The sequence below is a fragment of the Rhipicephalus sanguineus genome, chromosome 7 (assembly GCF_013339695.2).
Source record: "Rhipicephalus sanguineus isolate Rsan-2018 chromosome 7, BIME_Rsan_1.4, whole genome shotgun sequence".
NCBI classification, from domain to species: Eukaryota; Metazoa; Arthropoda; class Arachnida; order Ixodida; family Ixodidae; genus Rhipicephalus; species Rhipicephalus sanguineus.
Window position 1 is genome coordinate 51,571,587 of NC_051182.1, and position 25,245 is coordinate 51,596,831.

Here is a 25,245-nt window from a genome sequence, read left to right on the forward strand (position 1 = left end):
GTACATTCCTGCAATATATCTATGGATGAGACTGGAAACATGATGTGAAAGCGCCTAACTCAAGTCGATTTCTTAGAAGAACGAGATGGAAGCCACAGCTGTGCCGTACAATAAGTATTGTCCATTGTAGCAGTTGACATCAACACGCTATATGTTTTCGATACAGCGGCCGAGAAACACGTATCACATTGTTGTAAACATTGTTCTTGCTGTAAGAATATTTTCTCGAAAACAAAAAAAAAGCTTGCTAGCGTCATCAGGGGCACAACAAAGCTTGTCCTTTCCAATACAATCCCAAATCTTGCACATTCTTCTTTTGAAGAAAAAAGGAAGAACGCTTTTCATATTTTATTAATACCTACTGAGCGAACACAAACGGACGACGGCTATTACCCGAATACGGACGTTCTATGCTGCACATTGCTTACGTAATGCCGGCATGCAGGCAGCCTAAACACTTCGTAGATCTTGAGTTGTGCTTATTGCAATCCGCAATAGGACAAAACAAAGCTCGCGCACTTGCGTACCTGCAGGAGCCAAGTGAAATTGCCTGCGCACTAAAAAGTGATCCATCATGAGGCGAAGCATTGAAAAAGGAAGACCAATGGGAATCACGCCAGTGCACCACTGATAAAAGGCAAACCGAGGCAGCACCGTTCCTCACACTCACAAGGAGGATCGGCCAGAGGTTTTCAACTCCTGCCTCCCGAACACAACCTCAACCATGAGAGCGCTCGTGGTCGTTTGCCTTCTCTCTGCCGGTAAGATAACCTTATACATTGCTTAAGCACTATGCCGGCTATTTTATTGTTTGCTGGAACTGGTACAATAATTTTCTCCAGCACTTCATAATGTCGTTCATGATGTCGTGTTCGCGCAAAAGGTTTTCGAGAAGAGATGAAAATATTGCTGCAGAGATACACTAAATGCCCAACGGAATCGTTATTATACGGACACATTTTATATAACGGAAACCACGCTCAGTTTAAAGGCATTTGAACTGTCATTAACACATGATACGGCTAGGCTGCGTATTATTTCTTAGAGACGGCAATGAAAGGCACACTTTTTCAATGGTGGCCTTGGCGATGTGTGCACCTCCATTATGTCCTGTTTTTACGGTCGGTATCAGCGTATTCCTATTGAATTATAACTATTCCGTTGGAAGCTTGGTGCTTGTGTCTGTCGTGCTCTTGTAATCACTTGTCAAGAAATTGTTGGGCTAAAATGACATCATGGACTGCCAACTAGGCCGATCATGCACCTCACACACAGTGCAGTGTAATCCCAACAAATACTACGTACGACACTACGCGGTCGTCAGTTAACGAGTGAAATATTTAGTGCTAGCACATTAAATAATGAATAGAAAGCCATCTATACCTGCGAAAGACAAAATTGCAATGTGGGTAGCTCAATACAAGGGGGGAATATACTATATTTCATAGGTCGCGTCCCTGCACCGAGCGAAATGAGAGTGCTTCTAGTAAACCTCTCCTCGTGCCTTCGTGATTGCTCACAATTATTCGCGGTGGAGGTGCAACATTCATCTGTGTTCAGAACATACCTCCCGCGTTTCTTTTGCTAAACTATAAATACACTCACACAGAAATTGATTAAAACAAAAACATTAAGCCTTATTTTTGATGCCCCAGGTGTTTCTGCTAGTTAGCTGCTTCAAATCCTTTGGTGCATTTCAAACTTATTCCTCTCGGGCGCTATTTTAAATTTGAAGCATTTCTTAGCGAAACCAAGGCACTTTGAGCATTTCTATCTACATATCTATCTATTTAGCCGCCTACATCTGGGTGCTCTCGTGATCGCCTCTTTAGCATGGTGTAGACCGAAATTCGTATGGGAGGGCTAGAGCATTTGACGAATATGACTGCCTGGTGATGATATGAATAACGTGAAAATCTAGTCGCCTACGTCGCCAAACGCTTTCCTCCTGACACGTGTGGAAAATACTCGTTTACCACGGGTCGTTGTGTACGGGTATGCGCCACAGGTGATTTACGGTTTATATCTACCCTGGAACTGCGAGAACAGAGATAGGTAATTTAAATGCCAGAGTGTTTACCGACACCGGCAGCGTTGATCCGACGAATGCAAAGGATAAAATTTAGGATCCTAGCAGAAATCTAACCCAAGCATTCTACATGGCAGTCAGGCATTCTACCAAAGATCCATGCCAGGCCTAGATACTGCTTTGGAAAAACACTCTTTGCAGGCGTAATGTGAGTGCCACGTTAATTGTGGCTGTGGTTATGGCTACCTAATTTTTATAACAAAGCAATAAACACTACAACTCCTTTAGGTCGAGTGCCTTTCACGGCGACCTTCTGTTGTCGGCTTCGATGTGGTCCGCAACCACTACCCTATAGCGAAGTTTAGACACACACACAAATACACACACACACACACACACACACACACACACACGCACGCACACACACGCACCAGGCCCTCCCTCCCTCGAACTTTTCCCCATGCAAAATGACACTCGATCTCACGTATCTGGTCGCACCCCATGACGGGTCAAGGAAGTCCCCTCTCCCCCCCCCCACCGATAAATATGTCTGCCTACGCTACTGGTGGTGGCTTTCTGGGAATGCCTTCTTCAAATGCGTTTTTGTCTGTGCATTTCTTTTATTTTGCGACAGACACACAAACATATTGATCCGAATTTAAAAAGGTCCTGCTTAGTAATCTTTACAAGTCAAAGTCCATTATTATCATTACGAGCTGTGGTACTTACTACGAACTACGCTGATTTATTATCTTTTTCAGTTGCTCTTGGAAGCGCCCAATTTCAGCCGTTCAACGCACGCGACGCACGCAGTGCTGGTGCCGCAGGCACAAGAGGTCAACTGACAGGAAATCTGGTCGGCGGAGTGGACACTCTAGGTCCCAGAGGAGCCGCGGGTGTTACGATATCCCTTGGAGGCAACATTGGTGGTGGTCTCGGAGGCAATGGTAAGTGCAGAAAAAGGAAGAGTTGGGCTAGTTCGTTCGGGTTCATTTCGGAACAGCACAAAGGACGAAATACACAGAAGAAGACTTAACACGAGCGCTGACTGACAAATGAGTGCATTATTCAAACAAAACAGAAAAAGGAACAAAACAAAAATAACAAAACATGCGCGCCCAACCTTTGCCCATGACAAATGTCTGCAGGTTTGCATCATCATTAGGTATTATTCAAGTAAGTCGACTCGCATTCAAGCAACGCAATAGACGGTGTGCTGACACGCGTGTCGCCATTTTTGCAGATAGAGAATGTTTGAGCTATGTCCCTTATGCTAGAATCACTGTGCTCAAAAACGGTGGTCGTGCGGCAGAACTCCGAGGAGCAGACAAATGGGAGTACGGCGTACCCTTTAAAAAGCTATGGTGCTCACGCAGGCGAATGTTGAGGCAGCGCCCCGTTTGCCCCCCTTAAACCTCACCGCATGACAACGTAATGGAATATACGACATTGCTTTTACAGGGAACATATTGCGCGTGGTACTTGACTGTGCAAATTCTGCTAGACGACACATTTGTGCGCTTACCAGACAGGGTAAGCGCACAAATCTTTTTTTTTTTTTTACGATAGCGACAGGTGGTCGTCCATACGTAAGGGTCCGATTTGGCTGAGCGAGCTCGATGAAAGAGGCAGATGTGTTTCAGGCCTTTCGGTGACACAAAAGGAAGCCTAGGTTAAATATTGTCTCATGAAACAAAAATAGGTGCTTTATGACAAGGCAGGCACAGAAGTAAGATGGAAGCCTTGATGACGAAGTATTCAAACCTCGCGGTTTGCAATACCTGTCTGCGTGGATGCCTTATTTTGTTTAGTCTGTTCCAAAGTACTTGTAGATATGTCATTGTGAATGTGCTTTCGGCTTTCCGCTTTTTATAGCACAATGTGCAGTTGGTGAATTATGGAGTGGTTGTCTGACGGCTTAATAAAATATACTATGATTCGTTTCATCTAAATGCCAACACACGCAAGCGAAATTCATCACATGTTTCCCTTCTTCGGCATCTTGCCCATACCGCGTTTTGGCGATATGTGGACAGCTGATGAACAGCGAGGAGAAAATGTTTTTCTTGCAGGAACATTCGGCTCCTATCAGTGGAGACAAGTGTCAAGATTTGGGTCCCTTCAACTATATCTTTATTTAGCAGGGTAACGTTTTTCAGCCAACTAATACTAAAAACTGCGCCAGCTTGAGGGAATTAAGACGAGGCAAAAATACAGGCGCTGTGACGTCTGTGATTAGTTGGCGATGCAACAGGGTGAAATAAATGGCATTCATTCCTCGGTCGCACTGCTCTCGTTGCACTGTAAAGAAGATTTACAGCCTGACATCGGCGCATGAATTACATAATTCATGCGCCCTTTAATTAATTACGGCTAGTGGGATCAGGAATCTTTCATGTCTCGTAAGTATTTTTGGCGTCAAGCGTATGAGGCAGTAGTACGTGTAGTTCAAGATTATTTTGTCGAATACACGTTTAAAAAGTTAGACAGTTTCACAAGGATGAACCAGACGTGTAATATTTGAAGGAAGAGTTTGTAAATGCCTAATAAACACTCTGAACCGAAAATATAGAGCCGCCGCGCTTTTCTGAATTACGACAAGTTTTACTGAGCTCTCCATTGTTGAATTTTTAAATCCGATAACACAGTCGGGCAAGGCGTTTCTTATTACGCGCTTAAACGGCGCATTATCATAAAGGAGGAACCCACTAGGCTATAAATCATAATTTCTGTGAAGTAAGGAAGCAGCCACTACGCAATTTTTCGTCATTCTGCGCAGAACCGTGGTACCTGCTAAACAACTGTAAGACATTATATGCACTGTGTTGATGCTGTTGCTAATGAAGATGAAGAATTATGGCAGAGCCCTTTGTAATAGGTTGGAAGCATCAACAACTCACTCGTTGCAGCAAATCGCATTGTGTGACGCCTCGTTACAGAATTCGCGTTGTGTGACACTTCTGTTATTTTACTCTTCTACCACGCCAGATTACATAGGTTAATGTGGTTCCTTCCCGACATAAAGCCTGTATAGGGTCTTTTTGCAAAGCAGTTTCAAGCACTGGCATGGCTCTGAGGTAGGATGCTGGGCTCCCACGCAGAGGGCCCAGGTTTGAACCTCGATCCATACTGGAATTTTTTTCTTATTTCGTTTTTGTTTTTTATTTCGAGCGATAGTGGTTACAGACACCGGCGGCAGCGGCGACGGCGGCGGCGGCGGCGGACAACTACGGCGCCAAAAATGGCCCTTGTTCTGATCTCATAACAGCTTTCTCTGTAAAACTCACAGGGACGCTGATGAGTTCGTTTAAAACTACTGTAAGTCAAAAACCATCTGCTGTGCCTGTTTTAGGGAGCGCTATACATCGCGCGAACGCCGCTCTTTATATTTTCCTTTAATCACGCGAATGCCGCGACGACGAAGTCAACGTATGAGGCAGTAGTACGTGTAGGTGACGTGAGAGGTGACGTGATATTTTTGCACCGTTTAGTAATCACGCCCGGTTTTTCGCCTCATGTGGCAGATGACTTGCGCCTTAATATTGTTCCAAACTATGCACGATTAATAATATAAAGAGGAAACATAACTCAATTTTATTCATCCCCCTGCATACTGACAGACAGAAATATGCTTTTAAGTACGTAAGCATTTGTACGTTACTACAACAACAAGCTGTGTGTCCGTTCCACCATCCCTCTGCGACGGAAGACGAATCGCTGTCGAAAAATAAATGAACAAAAATCTAGCAAAAATTTCTTCAAGACACTTTGCTCACAAAACAATGTCCCGCGCTCTGAAGGCGAATGTCTTAAACATTGAGCTAAACACCAACGCTTGCAGAGCGAATATATCTACATTGCCTGAGTGCACTGCACGCGGCGGCGCAAAGCAAATACAAAAAAGGAAACTCTTTTGTGGAGTCTTCGCCTAATTTCATGGCAGTGGAATAAGAAACGCCAGGCCTGCGCTGAAACCGCAGCACTGTCACAGCGAAAGCTGAAAGAGTGGCGTTTCTAGAGCCGATTGTAAGCTCTCTTGGGACTACTAATACAAGTACCCACTACGCCATAAATACAAGCAAGGTACCCATCATCATCATCATCATCAGCCTGTCTACGCCCACTGCAGGGCAAAGGCCTCTCCCATGTTCCGCCAATCAACCCGGTCCTGTGCTTTCTGCTGCCACGTAATACCTGCAAACTTCTTAATCTCATCTACCCACCTAATTTTCTGTCTCCCCCTCACGCGTTTGCCATCTCTTGGAATCCAGTCAGTTACCCTTAATGACCACCGGTTATCCTGCCGACGTGCTACGTGCCCGGCCCATATCCATTTCTTCTTCTTGATTTCAACTATGATGTCATTAACCCCCGTTTGTTCCCTGACCCACTCTGCTCTCTTCCTGTCTCTTAAGGTTACACCTATCATTTTCCTTTCCATCGCTCGCTGCGTCGTCCTCAATTTAAGTTGAACCCTCTTTGTAAGTCTCCAGGTTTCTGCTCCGTAGGTAAGTACCGGTAAGATGCAGCTGTTATATACCTTCCTCTTGAGGGATAGTGGTAGATTACCATTCATGATTTGATAATGCTTGCCGAATGAGCCCCAACCCATCCTTATTCTTCTAGTTATTTCACTTTCATGGTTCGGCTCCGCGGTTACTACCTGTCCTAAGTAGACGTACTCCTTTACAACTTCCAGTGTCTCGCCACCTATCGCAAAGCGCTGTTCTCTACCAAGATTGTTCCACATTACTTTAGTTTTATGCATATTAATTTTCAGACCTACTCTTCTACTTTCCGTATCCAGTTCAGTAATCATGAGCTGCAATTCGTCTCCCGCGTTACTCATCAATGCAATGTCATCAGCGAATCGTAGGTTACTGAGATACTCTCCATTGACTCTTATCCCTAGCTCTTCCCAATCCAGGGCCCTGAAAACCTCCTGTAAACACGCGGTGAATAACATTGGAGAGATCGTGTCTCCCTGCCGTACGCCCTTCTTTATTGGGATATGTCGCTTTCTTTATGGAGGACTATAGTGGCTGTGGATCCGCTGTAGATTTCTTCCATTATGTTTATATAGGCTTCGTCGATGCCTTGATTCCGCAGTGCCTGCATGACTGCTGATGTCTCCACCGAATCAAATGCCTTCTCGTAATCTATGAAGGCTATGTATAGGGGTTGGTTGTATTCCGCGCATTTCTCTATCACCTGATTGATAGTATGAATATGGTCTATTGTTGAGAATCCTGTACGAAATCCTGCCTGGTCCCTTGGTTGATTGAACTCCAATGTCGTATCAATTCTGTTAGCAATTACTTTTGTAAATAGCTTGTAGACAACCGACAGTAAGCTTATGGGCCTGTAATTTTTCAGGTCTTTGACGTCCCCTTTCTTATGGATCAAGATGATGTTGGCATTCTTCCAAGATTCTGGTATCCTCCCCGTCGAGAGGCACTTCGTATACAGGGTGGCCAGTTTCTCTAACATAATCTCTCCACCGTCTTTCAACAGGTCTGATGTTACCTGATCCTCACCAGCTGCTTTGCCTCTTTGCATTCCCTTTAGGGCTTTCTTTACTTCTCCTGTCAATACTGGTGGGATGTCAGATTCCTCTGCAAGGTACCCACTACGCCATAAATCAAAATTTTTGTGAAGTTGGGAAGCACCTACTAAGCCATTATTCGTCATAATGCCTTACATGTTTTTAGCGGGTACAACGGCCCCCTGTAGAATTAGGAAAATTGGCAAAGTGGCTGCTTCCGTACTTCACAGAAATTATGATGATTTACAGCGTAGTGGTTTTCTCGCAAGTGCACTTGTAACGGTTACCAAGGAAACCCATAAACCTATGATCCATTTCCTCAGGGTATCAATACATTTTTACCCCCCCCCCCACTCTTTATGTCGTCAACGTATGTTATATAGCATGGAGGGAGAGTGAAATAGCAACCAAGGCATCACACACTGCGAATTACGTAACTGGTGAGTCGTTTAAAGCTTCCAACCCATTACAAAGTGCTCAGCCATAATTCTCTATCGTCATCAGTCGTCGCGTCAACAAAGTGAACGTAATGCCTTATAGATGTGTAGCTGGTACCTCGATTATGCGCAGAATGACGAATAATGGCCTTGTAGGTGCTTCCTAACTTCACAAAAAAAATGTGATGTATGGCGTAGTGGGTACCTTGCTAGTGTATTTGTACTAGTAGCCACAAGAGAGATTATAATGGGCTCTAGAAATGCCGCTCTTCCAGCTTTCGCTGCGACTGTGCTGCGCTTTCCGCACAGGCCTGGTGTTTTTTTGACATTGGGAAGATTTAATGTAATATTATCGTCGCGATGGCGCCCGAATGTGCCCGAAAATAAGCCGCCCAAAAACTGCGCTAAAGGAACGCTACAACGTACAGCAAACCTCTACGCTTACGAATCATTTAAACAACTCCGTAAATGGACTTGTTTTACAGCAGGTTTTTTTTTTTTCATTTTGAGTGGCTTTCCGTGACTAACGCGACTACACATGCAAACGAACAGCGCCAGCCGAGTCATAATTTATCGGAGCCTTTTAGGGTGTTTTCGGTTGTTCTAGTACGACTACGCGCAAGACGCCAATACTTGAGCGCCTTCTGAAACTTAGGCAAGCTGCAGATATAACTCTGAATTGTACGATGACGTATCCATAAAAGCCCATAGGCTTCGCCCAAGGGGTACATTTTGAGTAATAGCACGACTGTTCTAGTCGCCATCATTGTGGTGCGAGCGTTAACAGTCCCAACCACCTGACAATATACCAAGATATCTCTATAAGCTCCCATGTGAGCATCCTTGCCCTAGTGAATCCAAGAAGTTCTAAGGAAGAACTTTTAATTAATCATGCGCGATTTGCCACTGCGCCAAATCAGCATTCGGTTATTGCTTAAACACTAAATTACTCGAAACAAATTGAGGGTGAAAGTTGTCATATGTGCACAGGGGACATTTTATAGGTGAATGTATGTGCACTGGTCAAGTGCGAAAACTAATAAAGTAACTGGGTTGGCGTAGAAATTGTCAGCGGCCCTGAGGACAGGAAGGCGAAAATGCAGACAAGTTTATTTATAGTATTACTGCCAAGCTGTGGTTTGCGCACTCCCGCTATCTGCTTCGTAGTGCCCTGTATGCTTGACCCATTCTATATTTCTGATACAGCCGCAGGTTATCCTTCATTCAGTACTGCAAACTACCAGCCCACATTTGGCTACAGACATTACCCACAAGGCTACGGATATGGCTACGCATTCCCACAAGGCTATGGACATAACTACGAATATTATCCACAAAACAATGGACATGGCTACGAATACTACCCACAAGGATACGGCTCGTACGGCTACAGCGGTCCCTATGGCAGCTATGGTTACAATGGCTACAACAATGGTTACGGTGACCATGGTTTCAGAGGCTACCACCACGGCTCAAATCCCATCAACCGCCACCTGTAAATTTACCACATTGAGACATGCTTCAGATGCAGCGCTGAATTCTACTCCAATCTGCGTCTCTTAGTGAATTTTCCGTTTGTAAGTAGTGAATATCGAGAAGGCAGGGCACTTTTAATCAACATGCCCAAATAAAAGAGCAGAAACAGCGTATTTGTGACTGAATGACCCGAATTTATGCCACCCGGCTGATCATTTAAGTCAGCATAACAGGTGTGCCCTGTGTTGGCACACACACACACACACACACACACACACACACACACATATATATATATATATATATATATATATGTATATATATAATACCGGGTGTTCCAGCTATCTTTACTCAAGGGTTACCAAATACAATATTTGAGGCAGGCGAGTGAAATCAGTTGCAAATTACTGACAGTCACCTTGCGCACTATATACAATTATTTGTTTGGTGATTAATTAATTTGTTAATTAGGATTATTTAACTAAAATGCTAAACATTGACTTTAGGCAAGAAATGCTGCTTGCAAAGTTCGAGAGCGTCTCCAGAAACACCAATTGCATTATTTGCGGTAAAGAAAGTCTCACGTATACCATTTTTTCCAAGCTGCAAAGAAAGCCCGCGAAATACAAAAAGAACCACGTGATAGCGCATTCGCGCGCCGCGAGAATGCTTCCCTCAGCCGTGGTTTTAGCGAACGAAATCAGCTGCGGCCGCGACTCGCCGTCTCCGTTGCAGCGGTAGGCCGATAATTTAACGGTGGTTTCTGGCCCGCTTTTTACAACTTGCACCATCACGCGCGCCATCTGGCTGGCAACGGGCCAAGAAACCACTGCCCACATTCACAAAGATGCTATCCGCTAACGAAACTGTTTAAACATGTGCCGCATCAAATCCCCGAAGTCGCATGATTGTTGGATGCGTATTTTTGAAAACAGGATATGCAGTACGTTTGCCTCTGTTGTATGGCGTCCCAGACGCAACTGTGCCGCGGAAATTTAACTTCCATGGGGCTTTATGAAAACACGTGCGCCTACTAGGAATTAGGCACTACACTATGAAAAAACCGCGAGACAGAGTTACCCTTGTGGCAAAAAATTTTTATGACCTTTTCTCTCTGTGGCCACTGCCGAGACTGAACATAGTATGTGATCGTCAATATGAGTGGTCCGAAACATATCTCTCGACGTACTCTGACTCAGACTTCTGACTCATCCATATATAGATATATATGCAATCTGACAAAGCTGACTATTTTTTCGATGCCTACACAGAACTGATGATCACATCCTGCAAAGCCTTGAGTACCGACACTATTGCGTGCCCTACATGGAATACATCAAGGCAATTCCGCTCACCTGACCGCGCGTTACATTACTGCTGGAATCGTTTCACCTTACTATGAACTTTTCTCCAGGGTCGGCATGCCTGCTCGCGTCGACCGACCATGAATATTTGCATTACCGAATTACTATGTAGTATTTTACTGGAAGGGATCAATCTAGTACTCAGCATAATGAACAGATCTGTGATTTGGAAATGTACCACTGGGAGTTTTACTATAAAAGGTAGTCCTCTTGATGTCGTGTGTTTCTTTCTAAAAGCAATACTTTACTGCCTAATTCCGTAAGCAACCGCGTCTGCAACCATCACAGCTGTATTAGTAGTTATACTGCTGACTTACATACTTGCTGAAATTTACGCTGTCCTACGTGTCAGCTATGCTGCTAGACGGCAGTACCCACTAGAAATATCCCAAGAGTCCAGAACGTTACGCAAAAAAATTAAAATGTGCTGAAAATTACACTGGTCAACGTTGATTTCCTCAGCAATTCTTAGAATGTCGCTTCGTACATTGTTAAATAGCATATCTTGGGCAGAATGAAAAAAATGCAACATAAGCCTCGAATGCCAGTTGATTGCTCAGGCTAAGAAGCAGGAAAGGAAGCCGCAGCTGGTTATTGCATAAGGGGACAGGAACACACTCTACCTTATGTTGCAGAGGGGAGCAGCAGAGGCGTATCAACAAGGGGGGGGGGTGGAGACAGAATCGCCCTGTGCTCCTATTTAAGTATGTTTCTTTCAAGCCAGAAGCGAAGCCAGATTAGCGTTTGTGAAGGTCATGCAAATGGAATCCGATTACGCTATCGCGTTCTAATCTTGAAGGCAAAGCTCAAGCGTCCTCCAATTTTTTTGTGTTTCGGAGAGAACTGTTCTTTAGGCTGTAGCTCTACTTCTAAATATGCCCACGAATATCTTTTTTGCTTAGCATCGGGCTGCTTAAGCACCATTCTTTATTTTCAGCGAGAAGTTCACAACCATGTACATGGCAGCTGTGTGAAAGTAGATAATCATGAATGCTCAAAAACAAAGAGAGAAGCAGGAGTGCTACAGTGAATGCGAAAGGCGGGACCAGAAAAGAGGATGAACATTAAAAAATACTACAAAAAATTGCCCGAAGCTTGCACTAAGCCGCGCAATGCTCAATACACAGAGAAGATGAGAGGTTTCATGCTTACCTATTGCTGTACCTAGGCAGAACTTTTGTTTGAACTTTTGCTTTAACTTGGCTTGGACTTGGCTGTAGCGATGTTGAACTTGTGAAAGTGCTCGGCGGCTACGAGCGCGCCGACTTTAGAAGGGAACAATGGACGATGGGGTGCTCCCACCTCGCGCTCAGCGACCGTGGACGAACAATCACGGCCGAGCACTCGATCGGTAAAGTCGTGTTCCTTGGCGTCTCGCCCTTCATCTGTATGAGTTTCCGGGCAGTGGTCGGCCCAGAACCATACAGACATTTGGCTTAAACTTGGGTGTAACAATGTTGAACTTTTGCTTGAACATGGGTTGAACTTCGCTGTATTTGCATTCTGTATTTTTTTTATTCACACGTTTGATAGTTTTCTTACAGAAAACCAAAGGGGTGAGGGCTAAAGGCACGAGCACGCGCCTGACTGAGGCCCTGACCCCTGTACAATCAGTGCTCGGCGAAGCAACGTAATTAAAAAAACAGCTATATAGACAATAAACACATGGTCCAGTAACATATACAACATGATAAACATGATTAACATTAGTACAATAAATAACATAGGCGACGGAACTAGCATAAGGAATAATACAACATATTATTCCGCCTGCAGTCATTGGCACTGACAAAACAACAATGTGCAACACATTTAACGATATTTGCAGATTTTTCTTTTATATACTGTTAAAGAGGACGATTCCTTTATTATATCTAACAGTTGTTTGTTTGAATTTAAGAGCCTAGAAATTTTGTATCTCAAGCATTGCGTCCCGTAAGTTGTTCTGGTCTTAGGTAGTTTATAGTTTATCACACGTAGGCTGCGGTCTGTGGTCGTTTCAAGATAGCTGGACTCAAAATTTGTCCAGTTTTCTTTAATTTGCATGAACATATGAAGTGAGAGGTTTTCTGTGTAAAGAAACTCATATCTTCGTGCCACCGCAGTCTCTTCTGTTCAGCTTCTTGGGCATGATATTCCGGATCCAACTGACGCCGCCGTAGCCGTTCTCTAGCCGCGACAAGCCTTGCTTCTTGGATGGCGGCTTCTTCTCCGGGAGTGCGATTTATCTTCGGGCGACCCATAGCTGAGTATGGTTAAGCGAGAGCTGTGCACTAGCTTTTATAACCACAAGGTATCACGTGACAGTGGTGTGACTGGTAACGCACACGCAATTTGTTGGGCTAACTGTTGCCTTCTTTGAACACGAAAGTGTTTTATGCCGGGGTCCACCAAGCACTTCCGTTACGGGTATGACGTTGATAAAGTGGGCGTCAACAGGCGAGAAAGATAAACCATAAAAGGTTCTGCCGCTGAGATTCGAACCCACGACCTGCCGGCCGCGACTGTAAACGCCCGATGCTCAACCAACTAAGCGACCTTCGCAGATGTTGGACGCTTCACGAACGCGCCTTATATCTTTGACACATTCTCTCTCGCACGGTGCTCTCTGTTGGCGGCCTAGGCAGGCGGGGTGGAGCGGGGCGGTGCCGCCCTCTGTGAGAGGTAAAAAGAAATAATGCTTGACGATCGACACTTACTAGAGCTTACAATCTCGGACGTCATGGTTGAATCGTCTCGATACCAGCGAGGGACACTGGCCGTGCTGGCGTCACCGACGCACCCTAGACGCAGTTACGTTCTCTGCTTTTCGCTTCGTGTTAGCGTGCACCGGCTCATCGGATTAGTGCAGCTTCCAAATGCACCAGCGGGATTTCTCCGCCGCCGACTGCTTCGATTGCGAGAGCACCGACTAACAAAACTGCTGCAATACGCGTTGCAGAAAGGACACGAATTCGACGGGCGAATGTCATGTCCTGGTGGGGCAAGACAGACGCCAGCGGGACGCACGCGTTTGCGGCTCAAGCTGCGAACATCTGCCTCCCGCATTGCTGAAGCGCAGTGTGGTAGTGTTTGCATGAGCACAGGCGCAGTTTATCCATTAGAAGAAAGCGCACACCGTGCCGTTTCTCTCCTTAATTGACGACTTTTTGAAGAAATGCATGTCAGGTGCCAATGTTGATTATGAGCTTGTTGATGTTATCTTTACGCGGGATTCACGATTCGTTGTGTCCAAATATATGTTCGCTACTTCAGCTAGCACAACGATTTATACATGATCATGGGTGTTAGTTGTCGCGATGGAGACATGCCGCTAGGCATCAACATGGGTGCATCCGCGTCAAACTGTGGTATAGCTACCAAACACGAATAGAAATTGTACACGCTCTCATACATCGCTACACAAACACTACCTCAGTGAAGACAGGCTTCACTTTCGTGTTATACCGATTCCTATGACGGAGGGATCAGCCATGTTTTTGTTGAGGTTGTGTGTAATGGGATTGACCCAGTTGCTGTGGTACATACGCATTTATGATGATGATTGTTTTCTGAAAGTCGGCGCAAATTTCTGTGGCACACGCCCGTTTGTTGGGCTATATGTTGCCTTCTTTAATTTTACTGTGCCAAGGATGCGTAGTGGGATTTACCCGAATTCTGTGGCGCTTACCCGTTTATGATGATGATAGGTTTTTCGTACGGAGTGAACAAGGAACGAATTGCTAAACAGCTTCGCTGTTAAAAGAAGGAAGCTGCAATATATATATATATATATATATATATATATATATATATATATATATATATATATATATATATATATATATATATATATATATATAACTGTCGCGGAATACCTGTCCCGCTACGTAGATAGCACAATCAGTTCCATTCCTCCTAAGTTTTCTTCCTATATCAAGGATACTAACCACTTTGTGTCCGACATAGCTGATTTGCATGTTCCAGGTGACGCTCTTCTGGTCACACTGGACGTGGCGCCACTGTACACGAACATTCCCCGTGCAGATGGGATCCAGTCTGTACTCCATGCTTATAACGACTCCGTAGATGACAAACCCATCGACGATACCACCCTAGGCATTATTTTACCACTAATCCTCGAGCTTAACAACTTTGAATTCGACAGCGAACATTACGTTCAAAGCAGCGGCACCTCGATGGGCACAAAAATATGTCCAAACTATGCGAACATTTTTATGGGCGTGCTAGAAAACGATTTCCTCACCACTCGTGATCTTAAACCGCTTTATTACAGACGCTTCATCGCCGATATTTTCTTAATTTGGCACCACGGTGAAGCTGCATTACTGTGTTTCATTTCTGACTCCAGTAACGTAGAACCATCAATTTCCTTTTCCGATTCTTATTCACCACTCAGCATAAACTTCCTTGACGTCGCTGTCTCTTTGTGCAGTGGTGAACTGACTACGAACCTTTACAGAAAGCCCACTGACCGACAGCGGTATCTCCATTTTAAAAGCAGTCATGTCAAACATTGCAAAACGAGTATCCCTTATAGCCGAGCTATCCGTTTCAAAAGAATTTGTTCGGACGACAGTGAATACACTCGTAACTGTGACCAGCTACGCAAAGCACTAATAGAGCAGCACTATCCTTCACGTATAATTGACGACGCTCTCAAGCGGGCCGATTCTCTAGACCGTAAAGATCTCATCAGCACTGACAAGCGATTAGCGCCGACCTCACGAACTAACCTCATCCTAACGCATTCTGCATCTATTCCTAACGTGTCGCGCATTCTCAGTAAGCACTACAACCTATTGACACAGAGCGATCGGCTTCAGAACATTTTCACGGAATCACCAAGAGTGGTTTATCGCCGATCAAGGAACCTGCGCGATATCGTAACTTCATCCAAGACTAAAGCCATAGCTCCTGTTGGTTGTCATCCTTGTAACAAACCACGGTGTAAACTTTGTGCGCATATGACCACTGCAAAGACTGGTAAAAGCACAGTATCTAATTTTTCAGTTAAGATTAACGGAGACTTCAGCTGCGACAGCACTAACGTGATCTACTTACTTGAATGCTCAGTGTGTCACATGCAATACATCGGTCAGATCGAAACATCATTTCGTATCCGTTTCAACAATCACAGAGCACACGCTAACAGTTTGCCACATCTTCCACTGTCTAAACATGTTCGGCTGCCAGGTCATTCATTTGACAAAATCATAGTGACGATATTACAATCAGGCTTCAAATCGCACCATGATCGCGTAGTTCGAGAATCATTTCTAATCCATAAATTTAACACTGTATCGTCCGGCATTAACGAGAGCGTAGGAAAAGTTTGGTGTCTTTCTGTGATGCCTTGATGTTCGAATTTTTGTCATAACTGCAATGAAACGCGCCTAACACAGCTGCAAAAAAGTTTGCTTATCGAACAATCGCTGTCGTCTTGTCTCTTCACGTGCAACTATCGAGACTAGTGCGGTCAATGGCTCATTTTTATAAGCGCTTGTTCATGCCCTTAATGCAGCTTGATTTACCATATTTGTTTTATCATTGCTTTGTAAATTTTGTACATTCACTTCACCCACGTGTTCATGCCCATAAAAGCGGCTGTACGCATATACTTCTGTTCATTCTGACGGAGGCCGTGCCCCACGGCCGAAACGTAAATGAGTAAAAATATGCAATTTTCGTAAGTGTGCTCCTTCATTTTTTCAACTACATGTGCACCGGACCTTCAGAACTTTCTTTTATATTATATATATATATATATATATATATATATATATATATATATAGGAAGACAAAAAAACAGCACTTTTGCATTTGAAGCCTGCGCTATCCGTAGAAGATATACCTATAGGTGAAAGGTTTTGGAATTGAAACCAAATGCAAATATATTTGGCAGAATTTGTAGGATAAGACAAGTTCAGACTAGTGATGAGAAAACTTAGCAAAAATACTGTAGGAGTCCGAGTCAGTAGTGGCGTAATTAAGAGTCGAATATTGGAATAGACGGTTCTATAAAGAAAAATAAAACAGGCAGACAGGATCTGAGGCGGCAACGGATGAAAAATTTCAAGGAGGTGCTTATGCGATAGCCAAAGGGGACGTGAAGGAGAAAGCCATAGGCAGCTTACATATGCCGGTATTCCGGTTAACTTCATCCGCCATTGAGGCGTTCCCACACAGCTCGTATAACGCCACGCCACCTCGCTGAAACGAAGTCAGGGACACCGCTAATAGCCGCAGGAAATGGGATGTCATTTTAAAACGACAATACGCTGCGCTTTTCTGGTAGTCATCGTGCTAACTTTCGATCATTCCGGATACCAAGCTTCCAAACATCGGCTCTTCGGTTTACAATAGCAAAAACGTTCCCTCACGTACGAACCTTGCGCACTTGGAACTTGCGTAATATGAGCATTTTAAACGTGGTGATAAAATGTTCTGCGGCGAATATTTTCGGTTGCTCCGAAATTTACTTGCATAATCCAATACACTGTGTTCTGGCAGTGCTGCCTACCGCAGATCACTGACGGATAAGATGATCATGGATGTATCTGACCAAGCACATCAGCAATGGTAAATGTCAAAGCCTCCGTCGCACAAGTCACGACCAACAGAGCAGGAGAGATTACTCTGAGCTGTATAGGTCACTACATATCCTCCTTCAACCAGAAATTACCCGACAGGCCATGCACGACTCTCCACAGTGCGGCTCCCGCGGTGCACCTGAGTCCCCATGATTAATACGAGGCCGCCGACCGTCATAACAGAAACTCCACAAATGTTTCCACACCAAAGAGCTTTTTACCACACTAGCGATCAGCTGAAACCGATCTTTGTGGCTTGAGTTCGAAAGTGCGTTAAAGTTCATCGATTGCCCAATTTATCAATAGCCAACTGAAGCTGACAGCCGAAGCCCAGGATGCGGCCTTATTTTAAGGAACTTGGAAATGATTACGCCTCCCCGAAGCTATCTTCACAAAATAAATATTAGTTATTCTCTCTCTCATATGCGCCAGATTAGTATCCTTAAAAGGATAAATGTTAAGTTATAGCTTTCTATCATATGGCGCCATTGGTGTACAAGGTTTTGATCTATTAAAAGAAGAAAGTACTATTTGACCACATGGTACTTCAGGCACAAATCTTTGACTTAAAGATGAACGCAGGATGGCCACCTGCGAACGCCAAACATTGTATTACTATCAGACAGAACTTTCACTGTGCTTTATTACAACGCCAGCTTTTTCCGAGAAAAATTATTCGCAAAAGAAAAAAAGGCACATACATGAACGCCTTTTTACGAACCATGGTTGTGCGTCAAGGAATATGATGTATTCGTCTAAGCGAAGCGTGCGCGTAATGTCGCTTTAGTCTCTAATACGAGACAATACAAACGCGGGCGGTTCAGCGTTGTGTGTCGGCGCAGGCTACCGCAAAATGACCTTTCCTTATTTTCACGAGAATCCCATATATCAAACACCTTTTAGTGGTCCGGAGCACAATAAACAATAAATCGAGCTCAACTGCTTTTCTTTATTGGAAACTAAAAAGGAAAACCCAAGTGGACAGCCTAAAATGCGCATTCACCTGCCATTTCCAAGGACAAAGATGCAAGCGGTGAGAATGAAATCGTTCCTTGTCGTTTCCATTCTTTCCATAGGTGAGACACCATTGCACTGAGCCCTCCTTGTAGAGTCATTTTAGTAATGCTCCATGTACACATAGCTAGCGAACTGGTTTTCTGCGCTGCAATCTGTGCAAGTGATGCTCGTTTTTACACGTATATGTTTTCGCAGATATTACCTCGGCGAAGTTTGTTGGGATGCTTGATTTATAGCATCAGTGAACCCTTTCCTGCTGCGCGGGCAACACTTCGGAACGAAGGGCTGTAGAGTGCTCTCTTCTTACTCCGCATGCGAATTACGTGCTACATAACAGGTGAAGTTGACGGGTAAAGCATGAAAGGTAGATAGCGTTGGTTTGCCACAAATCTGGTGCTATTGCCTGTTGAACACAACTCGTCCAGGGTCAGCAGAGATGCCCAAATACTTACTGGTATACGTAAGATCCTAGTCTTAGAACTGAAGCAAGCAGCCTTGCACGGTCACATCACAATGGTTGAAAAAACAGATGCGCCTAAGGATCACTATGTTGCTGATTAGCACAGGTACTGCTTCCGCGAAATTATTTGGTGCTTTTTTTAAAAGATAAGCAATTGAAAATTATTGGAGGCTCAAAATGGCATTTCTTCGCAGCCAACTCCTGCATACAGAAAACAACGTCTACCTGGGCGGCGAAATCAACGAATTGGAATAAATTGTATCCCAGATGCACAGACAGAACTTTACAAGCGAACCTAAATCTTGTGCTCTTGTAACACGTTTCGACTGCTGTCTTGAATTCGCAGATTTAAACCATTTCGTAGAAAAGTACATTTGCTTCATTATATAATCCCATGTCCTTGAACACTCTAAGCAAGAAATAAAACTCACATGGTCCGTTATGCATTCATTTAAGACACCTCTAAGGCGAAAGCCATCTTCTTTTTCTTCTCAGTAAATGTTTTTATCCTGCCCCGTCACCCTCCGAAAGATTTCTGCACATCACCTATTTTTGCACGGCCTCCGTGATCAGGCCACCTTTAACCAAGCGACGATGTCACGTGATGACGGCATTACGTGACGTCGCAACGATGCCACAGTGATGTCACAAATTTTCGCGATTTGTGACGTCATGAGGAGGCCATATGGTGATGTGAGTAGCGTTCTTGATTGGGCTGTTTGGTGCATATTATACCGGTGTCACACACTGCACTGCTAATCGCGATTAAGCCCGATAAGAAAAGAAATTTCCCAATAGGAATTGACTCCCTTCTGCAGCTTGCGTAAATGAGCCAATCACGATCGTAAAATTCGATCATTATCTGGCTCGCTCGCAATCGCAAGTGACCGTTTGACTCCGGCATTAAATGACGAATAAAACAGCGCTTAGCACGGGACGAGCTGATGGCGCAGACACGGCGCTGGCTAACCACCAAGGTTTATTATAAAACAACTGCAATCTACATGAAGCACGTATCTGTGCAGAACAGCGAAACATAAGCAGAAATGCATACACATGTGATACAGGCTGTATGACAATGATAGTCAGCTCGAGTACATTATCAGAAAGCTGTCACACTAGCACCCCCGAGATACCCAATTTCACTGCAGAAAGGGGAACTGAAGGCACGCTTACGCAAGAAACACCATGCTGTTGAACATGGAAGGCGTCACTCATCTCGCGTGTGCGCTGCTCGTTATTGCACACAGTGACCACGCACTTATCAAGAATCGGATAACATCCGCCATTTCTGATCGGCTGAGGGAGCACACTTACTCTCTAAAGGGCTCTGTTCTCAGCCGTTTAGCTGGCCATTGTAAAAACGGCCAGCCTGGGTAAAGAAGAACCACAACAAGACGAACTGGTTGAAGCCTGTAATGACGACGAGTTTTCGGTCGCGCGTGTATGGAGCGACCTAGAAGAGACCGACGTAGACGATGGGGAGACGTACAGCGACTTTGAAGACGGCGGCTTCGCACTAGTAGGGTCAAGCCTGAAGGAAATACGGAGCTGCACAGCCTTCTTTGTATCTCTTCGGTTTTCTCCCTCTTTCCTTTTATTTTTTCTTTCTTTTGCTCTTTTTAAGTTTGTTCTGTCTTTTTTCTCTCTCTATTTCTATTTATTCTTGCTTGCTGCCTCTTTTCTCGCTTTTAATTCCCCTCTTTTCTATTTTTATACATGGTTTTGCCAAGGGACGACAGCCGTTAGCCAAGGACGACAGACGTTAGCCAAGGGACGACAGCATACGGCAGCACTGGCTATTAAAGCGCTCCGCCCTTGATATCATAATCAAGGTGCCCGAAGAACAATAGGAAGAAGACTTCTCCTTGGCGCGAGTGGGCGCTCAATATGCTACAGGTGGCTATGCTATACGTGGTTTTGCCAACGTTACGCCAAGCTACGACAGCCCGATCCCTAAAGCCCTCCGCACTTGATAGGAAGACAAAGACTAAAAATATATATAAGAACTCGCTTCGCAGAAATTCCGGTGTCGGCGTCGTTGCTCGTAAGCGAAAAATCAGCGTTGTCCGCTAGCGAAAATTTGAGATAGATGTAAATAAAGAAGTAATAAAAAACACTTGGATCGTGGGAAAATGGAAACCATGCTTCGCGCGTTGCAAGCACATGTTCTACCACAGAGATGCGCCATTGCTTGAAACTTCTTCCGAAAAAAAAACCTATTGGTATATCATGTAATCCGAGGAATCTCCTTAACACAGGTAGTGTTTCGTGGCAGAGGCGTAGAGTAGAATCACGCCAGATGTCAAAACATGTGCACTGCGCAACGAGAGAGGGGTTCAAAGGCCCGCCCATTACAAAGCGCTCAAGTGCATTTATACATCATCATGGGCAGGGGCGTAGCGGCGATAGCGACGGCCGTTGGAACCGCGGGCGGGCTTCGCGCCGGAGACGCTTGCTTTCACTGCAAGCTTGGGTGATGTGCGTGCGCGATTTGGCGCTTGTGCGACTCTCAAACAATTGCTTCTGTGGTAAAGGTGTGAGCAAAGGAACCACAAATTATAATAGTGGTCATGTGTCCGATTTCACAGCTTTATGGGATGACATTGTCACCATAAGCGCCGAGTGTTTGTCACGGACCATCAGCTCCAATATATGGCACGCAATCTCGGAGGCCATGCACGGACGAGCATCAACAAGCTTCTCTATGAAGTGGCGCTAATCAGAAATGCGCCACTTTCTGTATAACGCCCTGACCGTTAATGACTTCATTTGTTGACGTGCGAACCACGGCTTTCTATGGACACACTACCATCGTTTACATGACATGTGCTTTATAGTAGATTTTTAGGGAGCGCTGTCGCACCGGCGAATGACTCGTAAAGGTGCGGCCACGTGAAATCTCAGCGCTGGTAAAACATCGAAACCAGCGCTATAAACATAAGAAAAATAGCACGAAGAGGACGCCGGCAATAATACGTCAGTTGGGTTTATTTGATCACCTGATCGTTCGCCGTTCAGAAAATACTGGCTGGAGATCTTGGTGTTTTTCGTAGGCTCCCAGGGGCTTCCATCCTCTCTAAAAGGTTAATAACGTTACGGATAGGTGGGACAAGCAATTAGTTAAATGTACGTAGTCGCAATATATAGTTTGAAAGAAAATGCGAAGAGTGTTCATGAATATTACCTGTAGACCACGTGCTTCATTGGAATCATTTTCAAAGGAGATACAAAAGAGGAAAAAGGAAGCAACATCAACATATACTCACCAGTTTCGTGCAAAAGAAAAAAAAAACAGCAGTAGCTAGCACCACTAGCAAGAACGAAGAAAAAACATGGCTAATCCCCCGGTATAATAATAAAGTGAAACGTGTCTTCACATGGGTAGTTGAGCGTTTATTGTGCATTGTTTAGCCACAAGGGCGAAGGAATGAATGCTATAGCAGCAAATTGTAATGTCACGCGAAGAACGGCAGGCAACTCGAAACTTTTAGCGTGCTCTAAAGCAGAAAGCACGCACGATTGTTACTTCTTTGTTACTTCTTTGTATGTGAGCAACGTGCTACTTTAGAAAACGCGGCCGCTGCAGCGAGTGAAGTGACCTTCATGCTATCTGTAAAGTCAATGGAAAGTTGCGGTGAAAGCACAAGGCGTACAAACCACCCCCATCACGAGATAAGCGCGTGCGCTCCGCGCCCTTCGCGTCATCTCGCTAGTAATAACAGGAACCCGCTAAAGCCACCGAGCTCTGAGTATCGTGAGTGGCAAATGGTGTATATAAATAGCTCGCCGTTAGTAAGCTGAAGAACATACGTTCTGTGGCCGAATGGTTTCACACGGCGCGCTGCGAAGCGAGAGGTCGTAGGTTCGGCGGCAACGGAACTTTTTCTTCTAGCTCTTTCTTTTCCATCTGTTAATGTATATTTTACAACGTCATATCCGTGACGGAAATACGTCAGTAGAGCCGTGGTGGACCCAGGCGTAAAACACTTTCGTGTTAAAAACACTTGAAGGTTTCAGAACCCACCCCACGCATAACTGAACTTGTGTAAAGTCAGTATGCGTTAGTGGCTGACATCATGGCATAAAGTTCGGGCGTTTCCCAATACCATGAGGCTGGGTTGCCGTTGGATGGATTTGAAAAGTAGCCAGAACTCGAACTAAGAGTAGCGAAAGTGGACATGTCATTTAATTTTATCGCCAAATTTGTAGCTAAATTGAACTGAAGTGGTATTATCAGTACAGTTTTCAATATTGAACAATAAATAATAGCATTTTGAATAAGGAAGACCATCTAAATTCTTGATTGATCTTCAATCCACAAATAAATTGCCAATGAAGTAATAAATTATAATAAATTCAGTGTGCTATGCATATAGTATATATAGAATAATAGAGCACTTGCGTGATACAGAGTAATTTTTAGAACATTCCAGCCCACAAGCCAGTGCGAACATTAAACGTTGAAGAAGATTTTACTTGAAGCCGCAGATCGCATTTGATTAGTGGAGCTTACATAATACCAGTTAAGCTTCAGACAGTGAAACCGTGCGCTCATCTGCTGATACGATAGAACAGCTGGGAAATTGTCTTCTATCTACAAATAACATGAAAAAGCGCTACTTAATGCGCCAGAACAGAAGTTAAAGGTAGCCAGAATGTAGCCATGACGACAACCTGAAGTTTTTGTCGCCAGACGGGGTCGTAATGTCGCCCGTTTAATAATAATAATCATATCTGAGATTTAACCTCCCAAAACCACGAAATGATTATGAGAGACGCTTTAGTGGATGGCTCCAGAAATTTCGACCACCCGGGGTTCTTTAACGTGCACCTAAATCTAAGTACACGGGTCACAAACATTTTCGCCTCCATCAAAAATGCAGCCGCCGCGGCCGGGTTTCGATCCCGCGACCTTCGGGTCAGCAGTCGAGCGCCATAACCACTAGACTACCTTGGCGGGGCCAATGTCGCCACTAACGGCAACCCTGCCATGAAATCATGTTGAGAGGCATTCAAAACGAGGTTTAGTGTCCTGTTTAAGGTGCCAAGTTCTACAGCCAATATGCAGATAACTGAGGCGAGCGCACAGCAAACATTTTGCCCCGAAGATTGGATGCCAGTGCGATCAATAGGTTGAGCATGCAGCCGATTCCGTGCAAGACACGTGTGATTCAATCGGCGCTTTCCTTTTTCTGAAGGAGCCGTTACCTGCTTTTGAACAAGGAGTCCTTTCTTTTAAAGCATCTAAGAGCAATTCCTTCTTCATAGCTTCACTCCGCATTGTCTGGGATTGCGCTTCCCATCCGTTTTTTCAGAGAGGCATCGCGTTTCACGAGTGACAACGACCTCATGCGCATTGTAGCTTCCAGAATTTAAATGAGGCGACCAACTGTAAACATGATGGCGTTCACTAAAGGCGTAGCGGCGTAAATGGAGAAGTAAAAACACGGTAATCGATCTAACACTGCCGACACTTCTGTGTCGAACAGTGGCAATCCACCGCCGCCGTCGCTTGCTCGTGAAGCAGCCCCGCAAACTTGTAAAGGGTGTTCCTGGCGAGTTTTAAAAGCGAAGCTGTTCTTAGTCGACGGTTTCGTGTCCAGGTCCGGGGTTGGCGTGTAACTGATTACGTGGCTTTTTGCCTTGCAGTGCGGCGAGAGTCAGGCAAGCTAGGAAGGGTAGGACTGCGCCGTGCTGCGAGAGGCGGGGCGTGCTGCAAGAGGCGAGAGCGTTCTGCGATATGCGAGGGTGTGCTGCGAGATGCGAGGGCAGAGGATGTCGAGAAGTGAACCCTCGAGAAACGCGCCAAGATGCGGTGACCGTGACGCGCAGTGGAGTGTAAAATAGCGTGGGAGTGTCAGTGTTTAGGAGTTTGCGCTTTCTTAATAGCGAACATGTCCCGTTCTCTAAAGTGGTTGCTTGGGCGAGTTGGTACGACATATTGTAGGGAAACAGCGCGAAAGACGAAGGACCAGGCAGAGAAGGACACAAACAACTGCGCTGACTTACATCAAAATTTTATTCGTCAAACCACGCATTATATACCTGCACATATATATACCTCCCGATGAAGAAGGCACCCGACCTGAGCGTCACCGAGAGCTGACGCGAGAACGGGCATGTCGTCGCCGAGCCAACCGCGATGTTCGCTCGAGGGAGGCCGAAGCTAAGCGTCAGCGAAGAGAACACTTGAAAAAATAGAAGTACGATATAGCCTGATGAATGACGGGCATCAGCTTCGCTGTTTCGACAGTGTTCGCGAAATTGAGCTCGCATGATATTTTTTGTACGTGTTCGAGCAGCCAACTACGCAGCAGTTGT

The 25,245-nt window shown here is 44.8% G+C and overlaps 2 protein-coding genes across 2 annotated transcripts in view; one reads left to right on the forward strand and one right to left on the reverse strand.

The window, feature by feature from the left end:
- LOC119399439 (cytochrome P450 6a8) overlaps window positions 1-25,245 on the reverse strand; it is a 462,184-nt gene that overhangs the window by 309,774 nt on the left and 127,165 nt on the right. The window lies entirely within an intron of this gene.
- On the forward strand, window positions 391-9,644 carry LOC119399441 (keratin-associated protein 19-2-like). Its single transcript, XM_037666248.2, has 3 exons — window positions 391-761; window positions 2,791-2,976; window positions 9,218-9,644. Exons 1-3 carry the CDS (start codon window positions 725-727, stop codon window positions 9,508-9,510), a joined length of 516 nt encoding a protein of 171 aa, XP_037522176.1. The 5' UTR covers window positions 391-724; the 3' UTR covers window positions 9,511-9,644.